At 60.5% G+C, this 18,656-nt stretch overlaps 1 protein-coding gene and 1 long non-coding RNA gene across 2 annotated transcripts; one reads left to right on the top strand and one right to left on the bottom strand.

Annotated features, from left to right (window-relative positions):
• The first annotated feature begins 4,245 nt into the window (after positions 1–4,245).
• Positions 4,246–7,237, top strand: LYPD3 (LY6/PLAUR domain containing 3). Its single transcript, XM_070062142.2, has 5 exons — positions 4,246–4,367; positions 4,819–4,950; positions 5,449–5,619; positions 5,713–5,874; positions 6,294–7,237. Exons 1-5 carry the CDS (start codon positions 4,283–4,285, stop codon positions 6,797–6,799), a joined length of 1,056 nt encoding a protein of 351 aa, XP_069918243.2. The 5' UTR covers positions 4,246–4,282; the 3' UTR covers positions 6,800–7,237.
• A 4,994-nt stretch (positions 7,238–12,231) lies between these two features.
• Positions 12,232–18,369, bottom strand: LOC149120783 (uncharacterized). Its single transcript, XR_016225040.1, has 2 exons — positions 17,661–18,369; positions 12,232–14,011 (listed from the first exon to the last, which is right to left on the bottom strand). It is a non-coding gene; the product is annotated as an uncharacterized LOC149120783 (long non-coding RNA).
• Positions 18,370–18,656: the final 287 nt, after the last annotated feature.

The following is an 18,656-nucleotide window of genomic DNA, read 5'->3' on the forward strand; positions in this document are numbered from 1 at the left end:
TTTGGGTCCCAGCCAGGTGTCCCCTCCTTCAAGAAGCTCACGCTGGTCCCTAGGCAGGGTCAGGCCCCTATTCTGGCTCCCGCAGTTCCCCGGGGCCAGCGACCTGAACACTCTAGGCTGTCACTCTGGAGAGAATCTACCCCATCCCCCAAAGCCCCCTTAAGTGGAGAGAAAGATTGCAGAGTGGGGGAAGAGAGCCTGCCCTGTCCCCGGGCACAGGCAACCCTGGAGGATCCGGCCCCAGGCTCCTCGGTGACCTCCAGGGCCCTGGGCTGCCCCTGTGCTGACCCTTGTGTTTACCTGCTTGGGGAACCAGATTCTGGACGCTTCCCAGTGCGATCCCAGGAGCGGAACTGGGAGAAGCTGCCCAGCGGGCAGCAGGTGGACAGACGCTGCCATCAAGCCGCACCGTGTTCCCTGGCGCTAGGCCAGGTGGGGGTCAGCGCCCAGGATCCAGGCAGGCCCGAGCAGGAGCGGGCTCCCCACCCCGGGTCCCCCTCCCTCCCGAGACGCTGGTTCTGCCGGCTGGGCCGGTTGGGGTTCCTCCCTGAAACTCTCCCACGCTGCTGGGCCCGGCACAGGGAAGTCTCCGGGTCCCACCCACCTGCGCCGCCACCTCCTCCCTCGGGAGGAGGGAGTCTTGAGACCCCTCTGGCAAAGGAGGCAGCTCCAGTTCCGAGTGGGAGATGGGGTTGTCTGAGGTCACACAGCGAGAGGGTGGCCGGGCAGAGCGGCTGTCTCAAGTCTGTCCAACTCCGCACTTGGAAGTCGCCCGCCATGAAAGACACCCCTTCCTCCTTTGTAAAGGGGCGAGGACCCTTGCGCGCGGCCCACCCAGCCGCCCAGGAGCGGAGCTGGCGGCAGGGGCCCGTGCTGGATGACCTCACCAGAAGTCATTCACTCTCCCTCAGAGCGCTGTGTCACCACGCCAGGGAGGCCTCGCGAGTGACCGAGGCACGCGTCATGGTCGAGCCGGGCGCCCCACGGGCCTGGGGAGCAGGTGGCCATGTGCACCCCGCCGCTACTTTTTCTGCACAGCCGGATGAGAGGGGCCTGCCTTCCAACTTTGTGGCCTTTGTTGTTTTTTTTTCTTGACAGGCAGAGAGAGAGAGAGAGAGAGAGAGAGAGAGAGAGAGAGAGATGGCCGCTATGGTCGACACACTGCGCCGATCCGATGGCAGGAGCCAGGTGCTTTTCCTGGTCTCCCATGGGGTGCAGGGCCCAAGCACTTGGGCCATCCTCCACTGCACTCCCTGGCCACAGCAGAGAGCTGGCCTGGAAGAGGGGCAACCGGGACAGAATCCGGCGCCCCGACCGGGACTAGAACCCGGTGTGCCAGCGCCGCTAGGCGGAGGATTAGCCTAGTGAGCCGCAGCGCCGGCCTCTATGGCCTTTCTTGCCGTGTGAACTCAAAAGATTTTCCTCTCCCTGGGCCTCGGTTACCTCGTTGGAGAAATGGGTGCTCCTCCCCAACCCCTTCACCTGGGAAGGATCTAGAGCTAGGCCCGATTCTAAGTGCTTCACACACGTGTGACATTTCATCCCTAAGAGGTGAGTGCCCCTAACATCCCATTTCACAGATGGGGAAACTGAGGCACGCAGAGGCCAAGTAACTGGCACTGCATCACAGCTGTGAGTCCATGACCTCGGGTAGCTTCGCGTGGGTTCTCAAGCCAGGGTGGCTGCCTCCAGTACTGTCCACCCCCCAGCCCCCACAGCCTGGCTGCGGGAGCATCACCGGGTCGTGAAGCCTCTCTCTGCCTCGATGTCCCCATTTAGAGATCGGCCGTGCGAGGTTGATCCCTCTGGGGGCTGCGGTGTGTGAGGGCTGTGGAGCAGCACCCAGCGCGTGGGAGGAGCTGAATAATTGAGCTCTGATGGTTGTTCTAGAGAACTACTGTCACGGCCGCTCGCCCAAGGTCACCGTCGGGACTCAGACCCAAGTCTGCCTGACCTCCAGGCCGACAACGGCCACTCGTATCTCACCCGAGAGGAGCCAGTCAGATCATGCCTACCCGTTCCTTCCTGGCACACGGTGCACACTCCACCCCTGTGTTATTATTACTTGGGCTGTTGTCGTTGTTGCTGTCATGGCGTGGTTTCCTGGCAGGAAGTGTGTGACATCCAGCCGAGGACAGCTCCCTGCCCCTCCCGGCCACTGGCTCCGTCCTCCCAGGACCCTCGATCGGTTCAGCCTCTGCAGCCCCGGCTGCATCGTCTCCCGTCCACCCCGCTGTCCCGCCAGGAACACGCCTGTGGGCTCACGAGGGGTGCCCACAGAATGGCCCAGGCTACGACACGCTCCTTGCCACAGGGGAGACTGCCCACTGCGGGGACTCCCGAGGTGTCTCCGGAGAAGAGCATGAGAAGACTTAAGATTTGGGGGACCCTGCCACAGGCAGGGGTGATGCCAGGGTCGGGCACTGTCATACATCTCACTCGTGAGCAGGAGAAACCAAGCCAGGTTAGCGCTGTGATCCAGGCTGCGTGGCTGCTTAGTCACGGTGTGCCTGCACAACGCTCTCGCCTGATTCTGTGTTTGGCCTTGGTTACCGCGTGCTCCCGATTCTGTCTTGGACCTTCATGGTCACCACAAGGCCTCGGCTGATGTTGGCATTCTATAGACAGAACTCCGTGGCCAGGGGTCTGGTGCTGTGGTACAGCTGCTCAAGCCACTGCCCATGTTGCCAGCATCCCATATAGTGCCAGGCACTGCACTTCCGATCCAGCTCCCTGCTAATGTGCCTGGGAAAGTAGCAGATGACCAGGGGCTTGGGGCCCTGCACCTGCATGGGAGACCCGGATGGATCCAGGCTTTGGTCTGGCCCAGCGCCAGCCCCAGCCCCAGCCCCAGCCATTTCAGCTATTTGGGGAGTGAACTAGCAGGTGAAAGATCTCTATCTTTCCTTCTCTCTGTGTAACTCTGCCTGCCAAATAGATCTTTCTTTTAAAAAAGTTATTTTATTGAGAATAATGTGCATTTGCCTACAGTTCCATGACTTTTTTTTAAATTTACTTATCTGAAAGGCAGAGTTACAGAGAGAGAGAGAGAGAGAGAGAGAGGTCTTCCATCCACTGGTTCACTCCCCAGATGGCCACAACAGCCAGAGCTGAGCGGATCTGAAGTCAGGAGCCAGGAGCTTCTTCCAGGTCTCCCACGTGGGTGCAGGGGCCCAAACACTTGGGCCACCTTCCACTGCTTTCCCAGGCCACAGCAGAGAGCTGGACCGGAAGTGGAGCAGCCGGAACTAGAACCAGTGCCCACATGGGATTCCAGCATCTCGAGCAGAGGCTTAGCCCACTGTGCCACAGCACCGGCCCCTCAGGGCTTCCTTGCACGTGTGCACACCTGCGCAGCTAAGGTCTGCGGGAAGCTGGTGGGGGCAGAGTCCTTCCCTGCTCTGCCTTCTGGCCCCACGGGTGGACGCAGGCTGTCCTGGAGTTTCCTGCTGGGGGCTGACACCGCACACTTGGTCTTGCCGGCGGCATCCTTGGCTCCACGCAGGTCCTGAGGCTCGTTCCGGTCGCCACAGCCCGGGATCTTTCCCACCGCCGCGTGGTATGTCGTGGATGAGTGAACCACTACCATCCCACTCTCTCGGCAAGTGTGGGCAGCGTCTTCCAGACTGACCAGTGTTAAAAGGCAAATCCGATCACGTCCGCTCCGAGGTTCCCTGCCTTTGTTGGGATCAGCCCCTGAACTGCCCCTTGCGGACAGCCCTGGCTCAGCTGCCCCCTTCCCCGCCCGACCCAGACACACAGGTGTCCTCTCAGAACGGCCCAGGTACGACACCTCTCTCTCCTCTTGCCAGGCTGCTTCCTCTGTTAGGACTGGGCTCCCCTCCACCCCCAACCTGGCTAAGTCCTGTGTCTGCATCACATCTGGAGGATCAGAGCCAGCGACAGTCTCCACTCTGCCTTGTTGCCCCCCGCACCTCTTCTTCGAGGCCCTGGTCTTGCTGTGAATAATTGGGATGGGTATTTGATTAAATCCCGCGCCCTCCAGCCCCCGACTCCCACGGACTTTCTCCTGGGACCAGGCACCTGGGATTTCCTTTCCCTCCTTGGCAAGTGTACTGAGTCAGGGGCCACTCTCCCTATGGGTGGCACACCTAGGGGTGGGCCCGCCCGGGTGGCCCGCCCCACGGCGGGCGCTGAGTCGGCCCGGTTGGGCAAGGCGAGGGTTGCCCGCGGGGTAGGTTACTCATCCTGGCCCAGGTAAGAGGGCCCCCGCTGGGAGGCGGCACACCCACGGGGGAAGCCGAGGGAGCAGGACAGAGCCATGGACCCGGCCAGGAAAGCAGGTGGCCCGGCAGGGGTGCGTAGGGCCGGCTGGCTGCTTTTCCTGCCGCTGCTGTGTCTCCAAGGTGGGTCCGCGGCCGGCAGGCAGGGGGCGAGGCGGAGGGTGGGAGCGCCTGGGCAGGGGCTCCCCCAAGCCCTTGTGCGGGCAAAGGATCTCCAACCACGGGCAGAGAGGAACGTGGTGGTGGTGCGGGGGGTGGATCTGTCGACCTGAGCAGGCGAGGGGTCCCCTTCAATGGGAACAGTGGGTGCCCTCCCTCCCGGGGTAAGGGTCTCCGGGCCAGGGATCCCCTACTCCTGGCAGCCAGGGACGAAGCCCGCGCGCGTGAAGGGAAAGGGTCGGCGCATCCCGGGCCCCGAGACCCGCGCGGGAAGGTTTCCCCTAGGGCCACCCGGAGGAGGCCGGGGCGAGGGGGTCGCGGCATCTGGAGACGCAGGGCGCGGGGAGCTCCGTTTCTGCTCCGGGGGAGGGGGTTTCAGCTTGGCTCGCTGCGTCCCCCGGCCCCGCACCCGCAGGAGCGCAGGCCCTGGAGTGCTACAGCTGCGTGCAGCAGGCGGACGACGGCTGCGCTCCGCACAGGATGAAGACGGTGACGTGCGCGCCTGGCATCGACGTGTGCACCGAGGCCGTGGGCGCCGTGGAGACGAGTGAGTGAGAACCCGCGGCCGGGACGGGCTCCCCCGGCTGCCCCGGCCCCGCGCCGCCCTCGGGGTCCTCTCCGAGCCCACCCCTCCCTTTCGGTCTGGCCGGCACCCCGGGACGAGGCCTCGCTCCTCCCCTCAGGCTTGGCCTTGCGAGTCAGGGCTTCGAGGGGGTGGGCGCCGGGGGTCGCGAACTGGGCAGGGCGCCGCGGGAGGAGCCGCACGGGGAGCCGGTCCCGGACCGCCCGGCGGGCGTCCTCCCTCCTCAACCCCGACCCCCTCATCCTCGGCGCTCAGTAGAGGGACCCCGCCATGGGGGTCTTCTCTGGGGACCCCCTCCGCCCGAGGCCCCGCCCCCTGCGGAAGCCACGCCCTCCCCAGCCTCTCCTCCACGGGCGAGGAAATCCTTCCCCGAGTCCGCGAGACCCCGCGCCCCGCGTTGTGGCTCTGTGGGCGTGGGTCTCCCCGAGGCCCCGCCCCTCCGACCTCGCCTCCTCTCCGCAGTCCACGGGCAGTTCTCGGTGGCGGTGCGGGGCTGCGGATCGGGGCTCCCCGGGAAAAACGACCGCGGGCTGGACCTGCACGGGCTGCTGGCGTTCATCCAGCTGCAGCAGTGCGCTCAGGACCGCTGCAACGTCAAGCTCAACCTCACCTCGCGAGCGCTCGACCCTGCAGGTCAGTGGGGCGGTCGCGGGCAGGAGGCGGGGCGGGGGGCGGGGCTGAGGGTCCCGAGCCCTCGCGACCCCCTGCTTCCCGCGGCCCCCGCAGGCAACGAGAGCGCGTATGAGCCCAACGGCGTCGAGTGCTACAGCTGCGTGGGACGGAGCCGCGAGGCGTGCCAGGGTACGGCGCCACCCGTCGTGAGCTGCTACAATGCCAGCGATCGCGTCTACAAGGGCTGTTTTGATGGCAACGTCACCTTGACAGCAGGTAAGCGAGCCCGGGAGCCCGGGACCGCCGCGTGCAGATCCAGGCGGGATCCGCCCCCCCTTGCAGTGCCTTGTGGGAGTTGTAGGCGTACTGCTGGTCTTGTCATAGAGCATCATGGGAAATGCAGTCCCAGAGCTTTTTAGGGGAACTAGGTTTCCAGAGAAAGCTGCCGGGTACCGGATGGGGGCGTGTGCGATGGAAAGTGTATTTAAGCCCGGGCGTGAGGGAAGCTGGTTACGGAGACACGGGGATGAGGGTCTTCGAGTCTTCTGGGAGACCGACTTTCGGGGGCCCGGGGCCAGGCGGAAGCGGCCAAGGACGGGGCCTGAGCTGAGGCTCTGGGTCGGCGGCGGCGAGCCCCTCTCCGCTTCTGTGGCCGCCGCGGCCGCCGCTGACCTCCGCGCGTCTCCCTCCTGCAGCTAACGTGACCGTGTCCCTGCCCGTCCGGGGCTGTGTCCAGGACGAGTTCTGCACCCGGGACGGGGTTACAGGCCCGGGCTTCACCCTCAGCGGCTCCTGCTGCCAGGGGTCCCGCTGCAACTCCGACCTCCGCAACAAGACTTACTTCTCCCCGCGGATCCCGCCGCTCGTCCTGCTGACCCCGCCCAGCACCGCGGCGGCCCCGGCCACTCGGGCCTCCTCCAGCTCCGCCCCTTCCACCCCAGCCGCCACCGCCCGCCCCTCCACGGCCAAGCCCACCCCGGCGCCCACCAGCCACACCACTGCGCAGGAAGTGGAAGTCGAGGCGCCCCGTGAAGAGGAGCCCCGGTTGGCCGGGGGTGTCGCTGGCCACCAGGACCGCCGTAATATGGGGCAGTACCCTGCCAAAGGCGGGACCCAGTACCCCTCCAACAGAGGCGTGGCTGCTCCCGCCACCGGGCTGGCGCTGCTGGTGTGGGCTGTGGCTGCTGGCGCCCTGTTGTGAGCTGGGAGACTTCCCTCTTGCTCCATGTCCCGGGCCCCAGGCACCCTTCTTCCCGTCACTGGACTGGGCTGGCCCAGCCCCCATTCTCACGCCCCAGCTCCTGCTGCACTGGTTTGCGGCTTCGGGAAGTTAAGAGTCGCTGTGGTGGTGTGTGTCCTGCCTGCCAGGGTGCAGCTCTGTGCCCCCTCGTCCGTGTCTCTCCTGCGTGGCCTCGCGGTGCCGGAGGCGGGTGGGAGAGACAAGAGCTGCCCGCCGGTTCCCCAGAGCCGGCCTGGGATGCTGGGGGGTCGGGGGGCGCTCCTCTGAGAGCTGCCGGCCCCTCCCTCTCCCGTCCTCTGCCTCCTTTTCTAGGCTGTGAGCTCCTGAGGGCAGGGCAGGGGCCTCCGTGTGGCCAGTCCCTGGCACAGGAAGGCCTCCATAAAGATGAGTTAATTCGTACAGCGCTTTCGTTGAGTCGTTTCTCCGAGCAGAGCTGGGGTCAAGGAGCCAGGACCTGGAGGGGGTGTGGGCAGGGCTGTGAACTCTCATCTCCCAGGGTCTCAGCCAGCTGGCGGGCGGGGCCGCTGCCGAGGGGGAGCCCTGGCAAAGCCACAGGCGGCAGGAAGGGGTGAAGGGGTGGCTGGCAATGCTGGGGAGCACGGGCGGGCTTGATCCCCAGACCCCACCCCTGCCATCCATCCGGTTGGTTGAGAATCACTACAGGGGCGCACCCACTGCGTCGCCCTTGTGTGAAGAAGGGCTTGAGGGTGCGGCTGTCAGTCTTTGCTTCAGTGCTGGGGACTGGGGCCTGAGCCCCACACCTGTCCCCTCCCTCTACAGGCCCCAGAGGGGAGGCTGAGGTCCTTGGAAGCCCAGGAGATGCGGGGAGCAGTGAGATAATAATAGTTCTATTGCCAGTATTACTGTTTACCGTGGGGAATGGTATGAGGTAATCATAGCAACAAAGCCGTAGTAATAATAATGACAGCACAATAGGGAGTGGTAATAGCATGAGCTCTTGTTTGTAATGCACATAGTGTGCCACTGGGACAGGACACATGGTCGGGGCTGTCGGTGACGGAGCCCTGCCCGAGCTCGGCGTGTTGGCATCCGCCCGAATCCTCCAATGGGATGACAGGGACCCGAGGCTCCGAGTGGCGACGGAGTGAGCCCACAGCAGGCACTCGGATCGCACCGTCCACACAGCCAGCCTGTGAGGTATGTGTGAATCACCCGCATTTTACAAGATGAGAAAGTCCGGCCCAGAGAGGCTGAGGGGCTTGGCCAGGTCACCCAGGTCGTAAACGGTGGGGCCTGGCCTTGAACCCAGACAGACCGGCTTTTCAGAGCGTGGCTGCCTTCGCGTGTCCCGCAGCTGGAGCAGACCTCGGATGGGCTTCTTCCGGTCTCCAGGCCTTGACCTTCCCGGGACCTGACCCTGGGAATCCAGAGAGCGTCCCTCCTCACACACACACACACACACACACACCTTCGTTTTGGAACCTTGTCCCTGTGGAGCCTTCCTCTGGTGCCACGAGATGCATGGAAATCTCTTTCAAAGTCTCTTTCTCACGACCTGGGAGCCCTTTCTTTGAAACGGGGACATCAAAGGAGCGCTCCTCCACCTCCCAGATTCCCAAGGAAGGTGAGATGAGAGCCCGCTCTGGGAGGTGTCTCGCTCCTGGCTGTTAAGCTACACCTGTCCCCAAGCTGTCCCTGCTCCTTGGTGTTGAGCTGATGAGCAAGCACAAAAAACCCACCAGCTCCCACTCACTCTGCCTCTGACAAAGCCCAGTGCCCTTTGTTTCAAGAGAGTTGAGATTCAGAATGAATCTGAGCCGGCGCCGCGGCTCACTAGGCTAATCCTCCACCTTGCGGCACCGGCACACCCGGTTCTAGTCCCGGTCGGGGCGCCGGATTCTGTCCCGGTTGCCCCTCTTCCAGGCCAGCTCTCTACTGTGGCCAGGGAGTGCAGTGGAGGATGGCCCAAGTGCTTGGGCCCTGCACCCCATGGGAGACCAGGATAAGTACCTGGCTCCTGCCATCGGATCAGCGCGGTGCGCCGGCTGTAGCATGCCAGCCACGGCGGCCATTGGAGGGTGAACCAACAGCAAAAGGAAGACCTTTCTCTCTGCCTCTCTCTCTCACTGTCCACTCTGCCTGTCCAAAAAAAAAAAAAAATTAATCTGGACTCTCCTCTATTGCAGTATTTAACAAGCAATTGGACTTTTCTTGATGAGGGAGAGAGACGAGAGAGATGGCGTCGTCCATTGGTTCACTCCCCAAATGCCTACAACAGCCCCAAGCTGGGAGCCAGGGATTCCATGCCAGGGTCCCACGCGGTAGCAGGAGCCCAGGTGCTTGGACCATCCCTGCTGCTCCCCAGCGTCAGCACGAGCAGGAAGCTGGGCTTGGCATGATGTGGGCCTCTCAACTGGCGTCCTAACCGCTGGGCTGAACTCCCACTCAGAAGTCTCCCTTGGATAAGCAACATCGGCTGGGGCGAGCTTTGCTGCGGGAGTGCGAGCCGGCGGCCAGTGGCGTGCACTGGGCCACCTGTGCCTGTGTCTGCCAGCTCCGCCGCCCAGCTCAGAGGACCCCCTGGTTTCTGGGGGGTGCCGAGGCTGGATGTGCTCCCCTCGTCACCTCAAGACCCCCCCCCCGGGGGGGGGCGCTTCTTTCTCGTCTTTGGAGGATTTCCAAATTCGAGGAGAGATGGCGGTCCCCTATCTTGCACAGCTCAGCCACTGACAGGCAGGCTCCGCCCTCCCTAACCCCCTGCACCCTGCCAAGGCCCGGGTGGTGGGGGCACGGTCTCAGAGCACAGACAGCGTCTTTAGGAAGGTGAAGGCATGACTGTCACATGACTGGAAGGTGAACACGGGTCATCGGGCTTCTGTACCTCACTGGTGATGAGCGAGCTGGTGCAACGTCACCACGGGTCCGGCGAGGAATCCAGGAGAACCCAGTCACGTGGGCCAGCAGGAATGCTGCGAGGAACTCACAAGTGCAGGCCCGGCTGACCAGTCCCCACAGGAAATCAGCTGCTGTGTTCTGCCAGACAGGACTCCCCTTCCCCCCACCGAAGAGTGGTTGATGGATTGATTGCTTTGAAAGGCAGAGTAACAAAGAGAGAGAGAGGAGTGCTTCTGTCCTCTGGTTCACTCCCCAAATCGTTAAAGCAGCCAGGGCTGGCTGGGCCAGGCTGAAGGCAGATGCCCAGAGCTCCGTCCGGGTCTCCCGCATGGTGGCAGCATGAGGACTGTCTCCTGCTCTCTTCCGAGGCGCGTTAGCAGGGAGCTGGATCAGAAGCAGAGCAGCAGGGACTTGATTGTGTGCTCTGATGTGGGATGCTGGCGACACAAGTCGCAGCCTAACCCGCTGCACTATGCTGACCCCTGTCAGCAAGAATCTTGTTGGCATTGCTGTCATAGTTCCTGACAACAAAAGTGCACACTGGGGGTGGCGCTGTGGTGCAGCAGGTAAAGCCGCCTCCAGCAGTGCCAGCATCCCATATGGGCACCAGTTCGAGTCCCAGCTGCTCCACTTCTGATCCAGCTCTCTGCTGTGGCCTGGGAAGGCAGTAGAAGATGGCCCAAGTCCTTGGGCCCTGCACCCACATGGGAGACCTGGAAGAAGCTCCTGGCTTTGGATCAGTGCAGCTCTGGCCTTTTCAGCCAACTGGGGAGTGAACCAGTGGATGGAAGACCTCTCTACCTCTCTCTCTCTACCTCTCTCCCTTTCTCTCTCTCTGCCTCTGCCCCTCTGTAACTCTGCCTTTCAAAAAAAAAAAAAAAAGGGCACACTGCCCAGAAGAGCATCCCACACACGACACCTGCAATCCGTTTTGCCCATCACAATGTCTTCCTCCTCTGGAAGCCTCCTGTGTGGTGGGGGCGACGCGGGCTCAGCCTGCCTGCTGTGGGGTGGGAGATTTGGCAGGCACAGGTGAGGGGCAGAGGAGAGATGGCCTCCCCAGGGTGGCCCCATGTTGATGGGGCTAGGGTTATTAACCCCCTCCTTCTCTCTCAAACACAACTACGCAAGCACGGCGTGTTCTCCGTTTTACAGGCTGTATTGTTTTCCTATGGCTGCCGTCGTGAACTACCACAAAGCCGGCGACCGAAGGCAACAGGAACCTGGTGTCGCATGGTTCTGGAGCTGCAAGTCCTGCTCCCGGGAGGCTCCTTCCGGCTGGTCCCCCGCAGCCGCTGCCAGCACCAGGTGTCCCCGGCTCCTGATTGCCTCCCTCCTGCCTCTGCCCCCATCTTTAAACGGCATTCTCCTCACATGGCCGCCCAAGTCCAAGTTCCCTTTGTTCGATAAGGACACCCAGTTCTACCGGATTAAGGTCCACCCAGTGATCCCATCTCAACTTGACTAAATCTGGCAAGATCCCTGCTTCCAAAGAAGGCTCCGTGGGCAGGGCAGCGACAGGTGCACGGGTCCGAGTGCGTCTCCCACACGGGTGGCGGGAGTCCAAGTACTTGAGTCAACGGAAGGAATTTTGCTGACTCCGCCTGGGGGAGCTGCCGTCCTGTGATTTCTCTGGACTATTTCTCTATACTTTTAGCTTTGGCAGTGAGGTCTATGGTCCACCTTAAAGTTCATTTTTGGTGTGGGCGATGTGGAGGTGGACATCCATTTTTTAAAAAATTAATTAATTTTTGGCCGGCGCCGCAGCTCACCAGGCTAATCCTCCGCCTTGCAGCGCCGGCACACCGGGTTCTAGTCCCGGTCGGGGCGCCGGATTCTGTCCCGGTTGCCCCTCTTCCAGGCCAGCTCTCTGTTGTGGCCAGGGAGTGCAGTGGAGGATGGCCCAAGTGCTTGGGCCCTGTACCCCATGGGAGACCAGGAAAAAGCACCTGGCTCCTGGCTCCTGCCATCGGATCAGCGCGGTGTGCTGGCCGCAGCGCGCCGGCCGCGTCGGCCATTGGAGGGTGAACCAACGGCAAAGGAAGACCTTTCTCTCTGTCTCTCTCTCTCTCTGTCCACTCTGCCTGTCAAAAAAAAAAAAAATCAAAAAAATTAATTAATTTTTTAATTAATTTTTTAAATTTAAGATTTTATTTATTTGAGAGGCAGAGTTACAGCTACAGGGAGAGACAAGAGAGAGGTCTTCTATCTATTGCTTCACTCTGGCCAAATGGCCAGAGCTGGGCCCATCCAAAGCCAGGAGCCAGGAGCTTCTTCCGGGTCTCCCATGTGGGTGCAGGTTGGGCCATCTTCTACTGCTTTCCCAGGCCATAGCAGAGAGCTGGATCAGAAGTGGAGCAGCTGGGACTCGAACCGGGGCCAGTATGGGATGTTGGTGCCGCAGGCTGGTGCTTTAACCGCTGCGCCACAGTGCCAGCCTCAATTATCGTCCTTTCTTACATATTACTGGCTTCAATTTATTTATATATTGTTAAAGGATTTTTGCATTTATATTCATAAAATTTATTGGAATCAGATTTTTTATTTTTAAAAATCTTTAGTTATTTATTTGAAAGAAGACAGAGACAGAGACAATTCATTCCCCAAATGCCTGCAACCGCCCAGGCTCGGCCAGGCCAAAGCCGGGAGCTGGGCATGCCATCCTGGTCTCCCAGGTGGGTGGCAGGAACCCCAAAACATGAGCTCCCTGCTGCCTCCCAGGGTGCGCGTTCGCAGGAGGCTGGGACTGGGGGCTGGGCCTCCGACTCGGGCGCTGCCGTGTGAATGTGGGCGCCTTTCCCACCAGGCTAAGCAGTTCAGGGGCCGCTGTTAACACCTCGCCCTGGCATATCACAGTCGCAGTTCACGCACCCGGATTCACACAGTGTGAGCCCGCTTCACTCAGCCCTCCTCTTCCTGCGCCAGGGCCAGGGCCTCACACACAACGCCACACGATCGTGGCTCTCATTCCTCGGGCTCCTCCGGGCTCTGACAACGTCTCAGACTTTTCTTGCTGTTTGATGACTTCAACAGGGCTTTAAAAGAGGTTTATTGGGGCCAGCGCTGTGGCATGGTGGGTAAAGCGTCCACCTGCGGTGCTGGCATCTCATGTGGGCGGCAGTTCAAGTCCCGGCTGCTCCACTTCCGATCCAGCTCTCTGCTGTGGCCTGGGAAAGCTGTAGAAGATGACCCAAGTCCTTGGGCCCCTGCACCCGCATGGGAGACCAGGAAGAAGCCCCTAGCTCCTGGCTTCAGCCGGGCCCAGCCCTGGCCGCTGCAGCCATTTGAAGATGAAGATCTCTCTGTATCTCCCTCCCTATCTCTGTCACCCTGCCTTTTAAATAAATACGGTAACTCTTTTAATAAGATATTTGTTTATTCATTTATTTGAAAGGCAGAGCCCGGGGACAAAAATCTTTCATGCAGTGGTTCACTCTGCAAACGTCTGCAACAGCTGGACCTGGGCCAGGCTGCAGCCAGGAGCCAGGAACCCACGCGGGTCCCACGGGGGTGGCGGGTGACGGCACCCGCGTCTCCACTTGGATTCCAAGCGCTTGCCCGCACAGAGAGAAGAATCGGAAGCAGACACGCGGTGCGCAAGCGAGCACGGGGCTTATTTAAGTGAGAGCAGGACGAATTTAGAGAGCGTGAGTCATTCTGGGAGCCTCACTTCCCAGCAGCCATCATGGCGCCGCCGTCCTGGTCCCGGATGAGACACAGGTGCATTGTGGGAAAGTGGGTGGAGTTACGGGAAAGACGCTTCCGGCTGGAGCTCTGCTTCCCTGACTCCCGCCTCGCTTGCCCGCCTCGGCAGGGCCGGGGCACCACGTGCTGCTGCCTTGCAGGTGCGTCGGGAGGGAGCTGCCTTCCAGGCCGCACTGCAGGGCGTACGTTCGGTTGACGGAAGATCCTGAAGATGCCGCTGTCCCGTCCCCGAGCTGCGGTCACCCCAGGCGCTGGCCAGGCCTCGTGGGTGAGCCCAAGTGGGACGTGGCGAGCGTACCAGAGCGCCAGCAATGACCGAGAGGGAGGTTAGAACCCGAGAGGTGGGACTTTCGTTGGCTGACGCGTCATTTGCTCAACAATGTTTATGTAACGTCTGCTACGGGACTCGCCCGTGCTGGGTGGGGGCGTGGCAGTGAGCGCCAAGTCCTGCTTCCCGGCTTCTCGGGTCGGTGCGAGGAGGAGCAGCTCACAGCCTGGATTCCGGAACCACACCACCTGCACGCCATCTTGGTCCTGCTGCCTTCCGGGAAGCTCGGAGGAGCCCTCCAGCGTCTCTCTGCCTCAGTCTCGTCACCTTTGAACGCAGGGGGCCTAAAAAGCAAGGAAAGGCACCAAGAATCTTGGGGGCGTGGCAGGGACACAGACAGACATCCCGAGGAGGCGCCCCAGGACCAAATATGACAAGTGGTAGCCCACATGAAGTCAGGGTGTAAGGGATTACAACCATCGAAGAATCGAGGGCCCACACTGATAAACGTGAGTCCACGTGGCTACAAATAGAACAGGAGGAGGGCAGCCCTTCCTGTAGTCAACCTGTTGGGGGCAGCGTCGAGGTGCAGCGGGTTCAGACACTGCCCCTGTGATGCTGCTACGTCTACCAGTTCAAGTCCCGGCTGCTCCACTTCCCATCCAGCTCTCTGCTGTGGCCTGGGAAAGCAGCAGACCATGGCCCAGTGCTTGGGTCCCTGCACCCACGTGGGAGACCTGGAAGAAGCTCCTGGCTCCTGGCTTTGCATCGGCCCAGCTGGAAGATCTGTGTTGTGTGTGTGTGTCCCTCTCTTTCTGTAACTCTGCCTTTCAGATAAATAAATCTTTTTTTTTTTTGACAGGCTGAGTGGACAGTGAGAGAGACAGAGAGAGAGAGAGAGAAAGGTCTTCCTTTGCCATTGGTTCACCCTCCAATGGCCACCGTGGCTGGCGCACCGCGCTGATCCGATGGCAGAAGCCAGGTGCTTCTCCTGGTCTCCCATGGGGTGCAGGGCCCAAGCACTTGGGCCATCCTCCACTGCCCTCCCTGGCCACAGCAGAGAGCTGGCCTGGAAGAGGGGCAACCGGGACAGAATCCGGTGCCCCAACCAGGACTAGAACCCGGTGTGCCGGCGCCGCAAGGTGGAGGATTAGCCTAGTGAGCCACGGCGCCGCTCTCTCTCTCTTTTTTTTTTTTTTTTTTTTAAGTCAACTAGTGAAAGTAGCAGGGCTGATGGGATCAACCATCACCATCACTTGAACCGGTGACCAAGGCGGCATCAGGAGCTGGGACAGACGCACGTCCTGCCCCCGGTAGGAGAGGGACCCAGCAGCACAGCGGGCACAGCCCGGATCTAATCTTGTGGGAACATCGGACAAGCCCGGCTGAGGGACTCTGCCCTCTGCCCTCCACAGCAACGCCACAGAATGCAGAGTGACAGTGGCCCCGGTCCAGATGCACGGACACTGGGCAGAGGGCGGCGCTTGGCCCGGGATTGTCTTTTGCTACAAGAGACGTTCCTGAAGCTTCCTGAAGCCATCTGCTGGTTCACTCCCAAATGGGAGTGCAGTGGCCGAGGCGGGGCCAGGCTGAAGCCAGGAGCTTCCTCTGGGTCTCCCACGTGGGTGCAGGGGCCCAAGGACCTGGGCCGTCTTCCACTGCTTTCCCAGGCCACAGCAGAGAGCTGGATCGGAAGTGGAGCAGCCGGGACTCAAACCGGGGCCCATATGGGATGCTGGCACTGCAGGTGGACGCTTTACCTGCCACGCCACAGTGCCGGCCCCATCGGTTTCTTGGTTTCTTTTTTTGAGAGAGAGGCAGGCCCCATTAGAGGTTCCACTCCCCAGAGGCCCTCAGTGACGAGGCTGAGCTGGCACCAGGGGCCTGGAGCTCAGTTGGGTCTCACAGGAGTGGCAGGGACCCGGCGGCTGGAGCCACCACTGCTGCCGCCCCGGGCCTGTGCTGGCAGGAAGCTGGAGTCAGAGCCGCAGCTCAGGCACTCTGGTGAGGGAGGCAGGCATCTCAACTGCTGGCCAAATGCGCCCTAGAGGGTGCCCCCCCCCACAGCAGCTTACAAACGGGAGGACCCTGCCTTCGCCTCCCACACTCACCTCTTGGTGCTACACCATACGGAAGCCGAGAACCACCCGAACTAAAATTCATAAAGAGGAGCCAGTGCTGTGGCGCAGCAGGTTAAAGCCCCTGTCTGCAGCGCCAGCAACCCACATGGGCGCCGGTTCAAGTCCCGGCTGCTCCACTTCCGATCCAGCTCTCTGCTATGGCCTGGGAAAGCAGTAGAGGACGGCCCACGTGCTTGGAACCCCATGTGGGAGGTTGGGAAGAAGCTCCTAGTTCCTGGCTTCAGATTGGCACAGCTCCAGCTGTTGCGGCTATGAGGGGAGTGAGCCAGTGGATGGAAAACCTCTCTCTATTTCTCTACCTCTGCCTCTCCATGACTCTGCCTTTCAAATAAATAAATACATCTTTTAAAACATTCATTAAGAATCAAAATTCTCTGGAATTCACTTCCTCAGCTGTCGCTCCCCCTCTTCGTGGAGGAACGACACAGGACCCTGCGCTGTTCTTTTGTCTGCTCGGCCCTCCCCGGGTTTGCAGCTGGTTCTTCCCGGGTTGGCCACTATCCCTTCCACCTCCGTGGAAGGGCAGTTCCCCCTGGCCACATTCCCCACTTCCGCAGGGGAGCGGCACACCGCCGGCCGGCTCTCTGGGGGCTGCACAGGTGTTCCCCTTAGATGTTCCCCTTAGATGTTCCCCATAGATGTTCCTGGTGCATGCCGTCTCTCTCCTCCTTTATAGTCCTCCTCCACCAATCCTAACTCGGCTGCCCACATGCCGAGTACGCTGCTCTCCAATCAGGAGCAAGTCCTACAGTTTATTGGCTGAACTGGAGGCAGCTGTGTAGAAGCTGTTTTCTTCTCTCCCAGCGCCATATTGTGGGAGAGCAGATGCATAGAATAAGTCTTAATTCCAGTAACTTAGTCCAGTCCGAGTTGCTCCCCACAGATCCCCCTTTCTTTTTATTTTTTGGCGTTGATACGCGCCTGTCTTCGGTGTCCCGCGGCACACACTCTGCTCTGCTTGCTAGAGTTGCCACAGGCTCTTACAAGTCCTATCAATCAGGCAAACCGAATCCGGGTCCTCTCTTCGCCATGTTGTGAGGTGGTTTTTAGGCGCTGATGCGTGCCTGTGTTCGGTGCCCTGCAGCGCATGCTCTGCTCTGCCTGCAGGGGCTTACAAGCCCTAACAATCAGGCAAACCGAATCCAAGCCTTCTCATTGCCGTATTGTGGGGGAGACTTATTAGTGTTGGTTCGTGCCTATCTTCGGTGACCTGCAGCTCATACTCTGGTCGAGCTGCCTGCTGGTGCTTACCGCCTTACTAATCAGGCAGACCGAATCCAAGCTCTCTCATTGCTGTGTTGTGGGGAGGCCTTATTGATGTTAATTCGTGCCTATCTTCGGTGACCTGCAGCTCATACTCTGGTCAAGCTGCCTGCTGGTGCTTATTGCCTTACTAATCAGGCAGACCGAATCCAAGCTCTCTCATTGCCATGTTATGGGGAGGCCTTATTTTTTCTCTATTTCTCTATCTCCGGGCATTCCTATTTCTCCCATTCTACTTCTATCTTCCAGCATTCCTATTTCTCTCATTTTACTTCTAAAACTTCTGTTTCTCTTATCCCTGCGGCTTCCCGGCGCCCGCCCCGAGGCTGCTTCTCGGCGGCTCGCCCCGTGGCAGCTTCACGGCTCTGCGCGGCTTCCCGGCGCCTTGCCCCGCCGGCGGGCTCCCGGCTCTGCACGGCTCAGCTTCGCGCGCATGCTCCGCGGTCTCCACGCACTTCGCGCCCGCACCACGGCCTCGCGCCAGCCCCGCGTTCCCTATCTATTCACGCCCCATGCTCTCTCTGCACGCAGCGGCTTCCGCGAATGTTTCCGCCACCACCGGCATTCAGTCCAAGTTCCCCGGACTAACCTGGCGAATTCCAACCTGGCGGCCCACGTCTCTGCTTCTGGTTCCAGATCTTCGCCTCTTGCTCCCCGGGCTGACTTGAAGAATTCCAAGATGGCTTGGCCTGCACTTGCGGCTTCATCCTCCCTAACATTTTTCTCTACCCGGTATGTTTCCCTAAGTTTTCTTCCAACAATATTCCTCCCTCATTTCTCCTGGCCTCTCCCCACAGTCCGTATCCAAGTCTAAGTTTCTTATAGGTTTCACTTTCACTTTCAACCTGCAGTCTGTATCTGAGTCTAAGTTTCTTCTTGCTTTCACTTTAAATCCTAACTTCTTTCCCACAGTCCATATCCGAGTCTCTGCCTAGGCTTTCAATAGCTTCTTCCGGCACCTAGGCTCTTTGCTAGTCTCTCTCTCCGGTATTTTCCCACTTCTTCCCGTTTCTTCTCTCCTAGGTTTTCTATCCGAGTCACGGCACCATTATGTCGCTCCCCCTCTTCGTGGAGGAACGACACAGGACCCTGCACTGTTCTTTTGTCTGCTCGGCCCTCCCCGGGTTTGCAGCTGGTTCTTCCCGGGTTGGCCACTATCCCTTCCACCTCCGTGGAAGGGCAGTTCCCCCTGGCCACATTCCCCACTTCCGCAGGGGAGCGGCACACCGCCGGCCGGCTCTCTGGGGGCTGCACAGGTGTTCCCCTTAGATGTTCCCCTTAGATGTTCCTGGTGCATGCCGTCTCTCTCCTCCTTTATAGTCCTCCTCCACCAATCCTAACTCGGCTGCCCACATGCCGAGTACGCTGCTCTCCAATCAGGAGCAAGTCCTACAGTTTATTGGCTGAACTGGAGGCAGCTGTGTAGAAGCTGTTTTCTTCTCTCCCAGCGCCATATTGTGGGAGAGCAGATGCATAGAATAAGTCTTAATTCCAGTAACTCAGTCTAGTCCGAGTTGCTCCCCACACTCAGCCACGCTCGCCATGCTGCAAGTGGCCACAGCCAGGGCTGGGAGAGCAGGGGCAG

The sequence above is a fragment of the Oryctolagus cuniculus genome, chromosome 18, assembly GCF_051225735.1.
Source record: "Oryctolagus cuniculus isolate XC-2025 breed Fujian yellow rabbit chromosome 18, ASM5122573v1, whole genome shotgun sequence".
Taxonomy (NCBI): domain Eukaryota; kingdom Metazoa; phylum Chordata; class Mammalia; order Lagomorpha; family Leporidae; genus Oryctolagus; species Oryctolagus cuniculus.

What these genes read in the sequence shown, in the direction of transcription:
- LYPD3 (XM_070062142.2), top strand. Translation starts at nt 4,283, where the DNA reads ATGGACCCGGCCAGGAAAGCAGGTGGCCCGGCAGGGGTGCGTAGGGCC. An exon ending in GCCGCTGCTGTGTCTCCAAG is followed by an intron (nt 4,368 to 4,818) that starts GTGGGTCCGCGG and finishes CCGCACCCGCAG; the next exon opens with GAGCGCAGGCCCTGGAGTGC. An exon ending in GCGAGCGCTCGACCCTGCAG is followed by an intron (nt 5,620 to 5,712) that starts GTCAGTGGGGCG and finishes CGGCCCCCGCAG; the next exon opens with GCAACGAGAGCGCGTATGAG.